Source organism: Asparagus officinalis, unplaced genomic scaffold (assembly GCF_001876935.1).
Source record: "Asparagus officinalis unplaced genomic scaffold, Aspof.V1 AsparagusV1_Un1784, whole genome shotgun sequence".
Taxonomy (NCBI): Eukaryota; Viridiplantae; Streptophyta; class Magnoliopsida; order Asparagales; family Asparagaceae; genus Asparagus; species Asparagus officinalis.
In genome coordinates, this window is record NW_017974043.1 from 1 (window position 1) to 8,230 (window position 8,230).

The following is an 8,230-nucleotide window of genomic DNA, read 5'->3' on the forward strand; positions in this document are numbered from 1 at the left end:
TATATGGATGAAAGTTAGTTAGGTTGAAGGGAGAACTCAAAGCTAATTAACTTGAGCTTTGTAAGTGTTCCCTCTCTTTATACTGATATAGCTCTCCTTTGTTCATGAGAAGAGAATGACTACTACTACTACTATTACTACAAGTTCTTCTTCTTCTTCTTCTTCTTCTTCAAGAGTTGGGATCATGGAGGAGGTCTTGGTAGTGTCCGGGCTCATCGCCGTGCAAATAATCTTCGCAATTCATGCGCTTTTTTTGAATCAGTTCTTGGCCCTCGGTGTTAACTCTCTCTCCATCGTCATCTTTGGGGGCTTGGCTAGTGCTTTGTTCCTCCTCCCCTTTGCAGTGGTTTTTGAAAAGTAAGTGTAGATGAAGGAAGTACCCCACCCTAAAATATTTTTTTTGGTGAATTTATGGAAAATTTTTATGCGTACAGGAAGAAATGGCCGGGTGAATTAAGACCCTTGGTGACCGTTCAGATGTTGTTGACTGCTATTACTGGGTATGAATTCTTTGATGGCACTTGCAAAGAAATGAATTTTTTTTTGCTAATAAAAATTCAAAGAATGATGGTAAGTTAATTTTACTTGGTTTTATTTTATTTTGTTTTTTCGGGGAAAAAATTGGAGCCTTTTGAAGTTTTACTTTGATCAAATTAATTGATGAATGAAATAGAAAATCATATTCTGTTTTTTATTATTTTTATAAGTTCGTGCTTAATTTGTTTCAAATTTTGTGCAACATCTCTAAGTTAATAGGGGTTTTGTTTAATGGCCTAGCTAGAGAACTTTCAGCTTTATTCTTACACAATACTTCACAACAGGGTTAATTAGCTCTCGCTTACCAATAATCAAGATGGAGTATCGGCTAAGCAACCCAATTAAAGACTTAATTAAGGGGAAACTATCTACAAAAAGTGCTACTTGGTGGGTTATTGAGTACCACATGCAACACGATGACATATAGTTGTCTAAAAAATTTATTCCTAGTCATATCTTTGTTTAATTAAGTTCGTTATTAATTAGAGGGTTTTGTTTCGAGATGTGTAACATTCTTGATTGTATGCAGCCTCATCTTGCGTTTTTATAACATGCTATGTATTTTCATGACTTGAACCCCATGAGCTCGAGGTCACATGTGGACAACTCTTACGTTGCCTCAAGAATCCCTTCTCTCATGGAGTACCATAAAGTAATAAATAGATAAATAAAGAAAAGAAAATTGTAGAAAAAGAGAGAGAAGAATTATCCATCTTTTTCCGGTGACGAGAGGGTATCCAAACAACTTCAAGCGCCAGCCTGATTCTTCAGTTTCTTGACGTTCTCTTTCGTTACACACCAATTTATTTCGTAAACTCTTCAAGTTGAAAGGCCAACGTACTGAAGTTGAAAGGTGGTTGGAGTTAGTACCCATCGAACGCATGCTGAGTCACAGCTGACGAAGTTCATCAATAATTCATCAAAATTCAAGCTTGTGTCACATCCTCCTGCATGTATTTTCGATAATGAAGTAGTTGAAGAAAGTACGGGAGTAGTGCCTTTTGCATTGATGCATACCTCAAATATTTCTTAAAATAAATATTACATTAAACTCTAGCAAAATCGATAATGATTGATTATACACGTACTTATAAGATAATAGCCGATAAGCAAGAGAGAGAGAAAGAGAGTCACTTAAACGAGTTTTCTCTTTGGTGCATTATATAACTACATCCTTAATTTTCAACTCTTCAATCTATTGAATAATTGCTCACATGTGTATGATCCATTACTTTGTTATCTAAGTTGTTACCGTGAAAAGTCCTACCTGATAATGTTATAGGCAATTTGCTCATTCTATTACGTTACAAACGATTCATTAGTACAAATACATATGCTCATTTTTCCTAATTAAATAGACATATTCACAATTCTCTTCGCTTAATTATATATGCACATAATTCGTTTGTTTTTTGTATAGGGTTGCATTCCAAGTTCTAACGTTGCGAGGTCTGAAGATGACTTCTCCGGCGGTGGCCTCAGCAATGCCTAACCTTGCCCCTGCCATCATCTTCATCATCGCAGCTTGTGTTAGGTAAGACTCCTTTCCAACCATTTAAAATGAAAATTGAAATTCTCAATCACATCTGTCAAATATAATAATCCATCTTTTAAATTGAGTTACTTACAGATAAAATCCTTGTATTTTAGGAGATGAATTAGTTAGCCATTGTCTTCTAATTTGTTTATCACACTTGAGACCTTGTGATGTCAAAAACAGAGTCATCTCTGTTATCGTATTTGCACTGTTTCTACATGTATAAGAGAATAGTGTCTCTATGGAGTATACTGAAATATCAAGAGATCAGTCTGCAACAGGAGATTTAAGTACTAATAAAGAGCTTAGCAGAAAAAAGTGGCTGGTCTCCAATAATGCAAGGGGTGTATCTGCAATTAATTATGCATATGAATAATATCGGTTCACAACCCAAGAACTTAAGATCTTTACTTGTGACCTTATAGTTGAATTTGTGATGAAAGGTTTGAGAGATTCTCAATATGGTGCAAGTATAGTAGAGCCAAAGTATTCGGAACTATATTATGCTTGGGTGGTGCCATAGCGATGAGCTTCATGATGAGCCCTCCCTCTTCATCTAATTCGACAATAAATCAAGTCTCATCTCCATTAAACAAGATCTCTAGTACTGGGTCTATTTCAAAGGACTGGCTCTTTGGTTGCTTCTATATGTTCATCGCTGTCATCTTCCTATCATGCACAACGGTATTACAGGTAAATACCCAAATCTAAGCCAAAACTTAGATGTTAATTCTTGATTATTTTCAAATATTTTCTCATGTTAATATACATATCGCAGGCTGCGACTATGATTAATTTCCCAGCTCCTCTCACTTTATGTGCTGTGACTACCTTGATGACTTCGATCATAACTGCTGTTATGCAATTTATTGTGGAGGGAAATCTCAATTTTGGCTCCTCGAACCTTAGTCCTCAGAGCATTATCGGCATCATCACATTGGTAGGATTTATGAGGGAGGAAAACAGTGACATATATGACTATGTATATATGTATGTATTGTATAAGATCTTGATTTAACATCTATTGAATTTTTTTTTTTCACCGTTCAGGGAGCAGTTCTGACCGGTTCTTGTGTTGGATTTCAAGCTTGGTGCGTTAAGAAGAAGGGACCCGTCACTGTGTCTATTTTTAATCCAGTTCAGACTGTTTGCTCTGCGATACTATCTGCTCTAGTTTTGGGACAAGTGATCAGTCTTGAAAGGTAAATAGGAGAGAATTCTTTAAAAAAAATCTAAGGGATCGAGCTGAACATAATTTTTCAAAAAAAATAAATAAAAAAAGAACACAGTTGTTAGATGCTAATTAAAGAGCACTACAACTACTCATGGTTTGCACAAAATCATCTGAATACTCAGCTGAGGTACTCATGGCATTATCACATGTTAGCTTATGATTTATACATTCTTGGTGATTTTTGTGCAGTTTAGGAGGAATGCTCTTCATGTTTATGGGACTCTACGTTGTTCTATGGGCTAAGAAGAAAGAAGGCCGTGATCCTCAAAATGCCGATGATAATGAGACAATTCATGACATTGAGAAGCCCCTCTTAAGTTAAACTTTTGCCCTCTTTTTTGTATATAACGTGTTATGAATATCTAGGGAATGCGGGGATCATGTAACACCGTATAATCAATGGGCGCAGAAAAGTTATAGATGATGATGGAACTTGTACATGTATATATATACCCCCTTCATTCTCTCTCTAACAAGAGATGATGGAACTTGTACATATATATATTCCCCTTCTCTCTCTAACAAGAGACTTGTGAACTCTTCAGACTATTTAGTTCTTTAGATTAATGCTGTTTCTATTCTTCATTTCAAGGGAAAACATCTAATGATTCATGTCTATATATAGCATTAATGATTCACCAGGGAGACCAATGCACTAATCCTGAAGCCCCCTTGTATTGTGATCCATGATGCACCATTAATGTTTTATGAATGAATATGAAGGGTGTTGCCACATGAACCCAAATAAGAGACCCAAGGCATGAGACAAGTGAGGTGTCACCATCCGGTTGCATGATGCACTGTTTATAAACAGTGCATCATGCAACCGGATGGTGACACCTCACTTGTCTCATGCCTTGGGTCTCTTATTTGGGTTCATGTGGCAACACCCTTCATATTCATTCATAAAACATTAATGGTGCATCATGGATCACAATACAAGGGGGCTTCAGGATTAGTGCATTGGTCTCCCTGGTGAATCATTAATGCTATATATAGACATGAATCATTAGATGTTTTCCCTTGAAATGAAGAATAGAAACAGCATTAATCTAAAGAACTAAATAGTCTGAAGAGTTCACAAGTCTCTTGTTAGAGAGAGAAGGGGAATATATATATGTACAAGTTCCATCATCTCTTGTTAGAGAGAGAATGAAGGGGGTATATATATACATGTACAAGTTCCATCATCATCTATAACTTTTCTGCGCCCATTGATTATACGGTGTTACATGATCCCCGCATTCCCTAGATATTCATAACACGTTATATACAAAAAAGAGGGCAAAAGTTTAACTTAAGAGGGGCTTCTCAATGTCATGAATTGTCTCATTATCATCGGCATTTTGAGGATCACGGCCTTCTTTCTTCTTAGCCCATAGAACAACGTAGAGTCCCATAAACATGAAGAGCATTCCTCCTAAACTGCACAAAAATCACCAAGAATGTATAAATCATAAGCTAACATGTGATAATGCCATGAGTACCTCAGCTGAGTATTCAGATGATTTTGTGCAAACCATGAGTAGTTGTAGTGCTCTTTAATTAGCATCTAACAACTGTGTTCTTTTTTTATTTATTTTTTTTGAAAAATTATGTTCAGCTCGATCCCTTAGATTTTTTTTAAAGAATTCTCTCCTATTTACCTTTCAAGACTGATCACTTGTCCCAAAACTAGAGCAGATAGTATCGCAGAGCAAACAGTCTGAACTGGATTAAAAATAGACACAGTGACGGGTCCCTTCTTCTTAACGCACCAAGCTTGAAATCCAACACAAGAACCGGTCAGAACTGCTCCCTGAACGGTGAAAAAAAAAAATTCAATAGATGTTAAATCAAGATCTTATACAATACATACATATATACATAGTCATATATGTCACTGTTTTCCTCCCTCATAAATCCTACCAATGTGATGATGCCGATAATGCTCTGAGGACTAAGGTTCGAGGAGCCAAAATTGAGATTTCCCTCCACAATAAATTGCATAACAGCAGTTATGATCGAAGTCATCAAGGTAGTCACAGCACATAAAGTGAGAGGAGCTGGGAAATTAATCATAGTCGCAGCCTGCGATATGTATATTAACATGAGAAAATATTTGAAAATAATCAAGAATTAACATCTAAGTTTTGGCTTAGATTTGGGTATTTACCTGTAATACCGTTGTGCATGATAGGAAGATGACAGCGATGAACATATAGAAGCAACCAAAGAGCCAGTCCTTTGAAATAGACCCAGTACTAGAGATCTTGTTTAATGGAGATGAGACTTGATTTATTGTCGAATTAGATGAAGAGGGAGGGCTCATCATGAAGCTCATCGCTATGGCACCACCCAAGCATAATATAGTTCCGAATACTTTGGCTCTACTATACTTGCACCATATTGAGAATCTCTCAAACCTTTCATCACAAATTCAACTATAAGGTCACAAGTAAAGATCTTAAGTTCTTGGGTTGTGAACCGATATTATTCATATGCATAATTAATTGCAGATACACCCCTTGCATTATTGGAGACCAGCCACTTTTTTCTGCTAAGCTCTTTATTAGTACTTAAATCTCCTGTTGCAGACTGATCTCTTGATATTTCAGTATACTCCATAGAGACACTATTCTCTTATACATGTAGAAACAGTGCAAATACGATAACAGAGATGACTCTGTTTTTGACATCACAAGGTCTCAAGTGTGATAAACAAATTAGAAGACAATGGCTAACTAATTCATCTCCTAAAATACAAGGATTTTATCTGTAAGTAACTCAATTTAAAAGATGGATTATTATATTTGACAGATGTGATTGAGAATTTCAATTTTCATTTTAAATGGTTGGAAAGGAGTCTTACCTAACACAAGCTGCGATGATGAAGATGATGGCAGGGGCAAGGTTAGGCATTGCTGAGGCCACCGCCGGAGAAGTCATCTTCAGACCTCGCAACGTTAGAACTTGGAATGCAACCCTATACAAAAAACAAACGAATTATGTGCATATATAATTAAGCGAAGAGAATTGTGAATATGTCTATTTAATTAGGAAAAATGAGCATATGTATTTGTACTAATGAATCGTTTGTAACGTAATAGAATGAGCAAATTGCCTATAACATTATCAGGTAGGACTTTTCACGGTAACAACTTAGATAACAAAGTAATGGATCATACACATGTGAGCAATTATTCAATAGATTGAAGAGTTGAAAATTAAGGATGTAGTTATATAATGCACCAAAGAGAAAACTCGTTTAAGTGACTCTCTTTCTCTCTCTCTTGCTTATCGGCTATTATCTTATAAGTACGTGTATAATCAATCATTATCGATTTTGCTAGAGTTTAATGTAATATTTATTTTAAGAAATATTTGAGGTATGCATCAATGCAAAAGGCACTACTCCCGTACTTTCTTCAACTACTTCATTATCGAAAATACATGCAGGAGGATGTGACACAAGCTTGAATTTTGATGAATTATTGATGAACTTCGTCAGCTGTGACTCAGCATGCGTTCGATGGGTACTAACTCCAACCACCTTTCAACTTCAGTACGTTGGCCTTTCAACTTGAAGAGTTTACGAAATAAATTGGTGTGTAACGAAAGAGAACGTCAAGAAACTGAAGAATCAGGCTGGCGCTTGAAGTTGTTTGGATACCCTCTCGTCACCGGAAAAAGATGGATAATTCTTCTCTCTCTTTTTCTACAATTTTCTTTTCTTTATTTATCTATTTATTACTTTATGGTACTCCATGAGAGAAGGGATTCTTGAGGCAACGTAAGAGTTGTCCACATGTGACCTCGAGCTCATGGGGTTCAAGTCATGAAAATACATAGCATGTTATAAAAACGCAAGATGAGGCTGCATACAATCAAGAATGTTACACATCTCGAAACAAAACCCTCTAATTAATAACGAACTTAATTAAACAAAGATATGACTAGGAATAAATTTTTTAGACAACTATATGTCATCGTGTTGCATGTGGTACTCAATAACCCACCAAGTAGCACTTTTTGTAGATAGTTTCCCCTTAATTAAGTCTTTAATTGGGTTGCTTAGCCGATACTCCATCTTGATTATTGGTAAGCGAGAGCTAATTAACCCTGTTGTGAAGTATTGTGTAAGAATAAAGCTGAAAGTTCTCTAGCTAGGCCATTAAACAAAACCCCTATTAACTTAGAGATGTTGCACAAAATTTGAAACAAATTAAGCACGAACTTATAAAAATAATAAAAAACAGAATATGATTTTCTATTTCATTCATCAATTAATTTGATCAAAGTAAAACTTCAAAAGGCTCCAATTTTTTCCCCGAAAAAACAAAATAAAATAAAACCAAGTAAAATTAACTTACCATCATTCTTTGAATTTTTATTAGCAAAAAAAAATTCATTTCTTTGCAAGTGCCATCAAAGAATTCATACCCAGTAATAGCAGTCAACAACATCTGAACGGTCACCAAGGGTCTTAATTCACCCGGCCATTTCTTCCTGTACGCATAAAAATTTTCCATAAATTCACCAAAAAAAATATTTTAGGGTGGGGTACTTCCTTCATCTACACTTACTTTTCAAAAACCACTGCAAAGGGGAGGAGGAACAAAGCACTAGCCAAGCCCCCAAAGATGACGATGGAGAGAGAGTTAACACCGAGGGCCAAGAACTGATTCAAAAAAAGCGCATGAATTGCGAAGATTATTTGCACGGCGATGAGCCCGGACACTACCAAGACCTCCTCCATGATCCCAACTCTTGAAGAAGAAGAAGAAGAAGAAGAAGAACTTGTAGTAATAGTAGTAGTAGTAGTCATTCTCTTCTCATGAACAAAGGAGAGCTATATCAGTATAAAGAGAGGGAACACTTACAAAGCTCAAGTTAATTAGCTTTGAGTTCTCCCTTCAACCTAACTAACTTTCATCCATATA

General features: G+C 36.0%; 2 protein-coding genes across 6 annotated transcripts; one reads left to right on the top strand and one right to left on the bottom strand.

The window, feature by feature from the left end:
• Positions 1-19: 19 nt before the first annotated feature.
• On the top strand, positions 20-3,885 carry LOC109828485 (WAT1-related protein At5g47470-like). Of its 3 annotated transcripts, XM_020395470.1 has the most exons (8): positions 42-60; positions 175-357; positions 435-500; positions 1,958-2,071; positions 2,518-2,767; positions 2,853-3,014; positions 3,125-3,276; positions 3,498-3,876. In XM_020395470.1, the coding sequence occupies exons 2-8, from the start codon at positions 185-187 to the stop codon at positions 3,628-3,630; spliced, it is 1,050 nt and encodes a 349-aa protein (XP_020251059.1). In that variant the 5' UTR covers positions 42-60; positions 175-184; the 3' UTR covers positions 3,631-3,876. The 3 variants fall into 3 exon arrangements, with proteins under 3 accessions (XP_020251060.1, XP_020251058.1, XP_020251059.1); XM_020395471.1 differs by having other exon boundaries at positions 20-357; positions 3,503-3,885; XM_020395469.1 differs by having other exon boundaries at positions 20-357; positions 3,498-3,878.
• Positions 3,886-4,342: 457 nt separating this feature from the next.
• Positions 4,343-8,211, bottom strand: LOC109828486 (WAT1-related protein At5g47470-like). 3 transcript variants are annotated; one of them, XM_020395473.1, is made up of 8 exons: positions 8,171-8,196; positions 7,874-8,056; positions 7,731-7,796; positions 6,160-6,273; positions 5,464-5,713; positions 5,217-5,378; positions 4,955-5,106; positions 4,351-4,733 (listed from the first exon to the last, which is right to left on the bottom strand). In XM_020395473.1, exons 2-8 carry the CDS (start codon positions 8,044-8,046, stop codon positions 4,601-4,603), a joined length of 1,050 nt encoding a protein of 349 aa, XP_020251062.1. In that variant the 5' UTR covers positions 8,047-8,056; positions 8,171-8,196; the 3' UTR covers positions 4,351-4,600. The 3 variants fall into 3 exon arrangements, with proteins under 3 accessions (XP_020251063.1, XP_020251061.1, XP_020251062.1); XM_020395474.1 differs by having other exon boundaries at positions 4,343-4,728; positions 7,874-8,211; XM_020395472.1 differs by having other exon boundaries at positions 4,350-4,733; positions 7,874-8,211.
• Positions 8,212-8,230: the final 19 nt, after the last annotated feature.

Coding starts and splice junctions, on each gene's coding strand:
- LOC109828485 (XM_020395469.1), top strand. CDS start 116: ATGACTACTACTACTACTATTACTACAAGTTCTTCTTCTTCTTCTTCT. Junction 2,072..2,517: donor ATCATCGCAGCTTGTGTTAG/GTAAGACTCCTT, acceptor TTGTGATGAAAG/GTTTGAGAGATTCTCAATAT. Junction 3,015..3,124: donor TTATCGGCATCATCACATTG/GTAGGATTTATG, acceptor TTCACCGTTCAG/GGAGCAGTTCTGACCGGTTC.
- LOC109828486 (XM_020395472.1), bottom strand. CDS start 8,115: ATGACTACTACTACTACTATTACTACAAGTTCTTCTTCTTCTTCTTCT. Junction 5,714..6,159: donor ATCATCGCAGCTTGTGTTAG/GTAAGACTCCTT, acceptor TTGTGATGAAAG/GTTTGAGAGATTCTCAATAT. Junction 5,107..5,216: donor TTATCGGCATCATCACATTG/GTAGGATTTATG, acceptor TTCACCGTTCAG/GGAGCAGTTCTGACCGGTTC.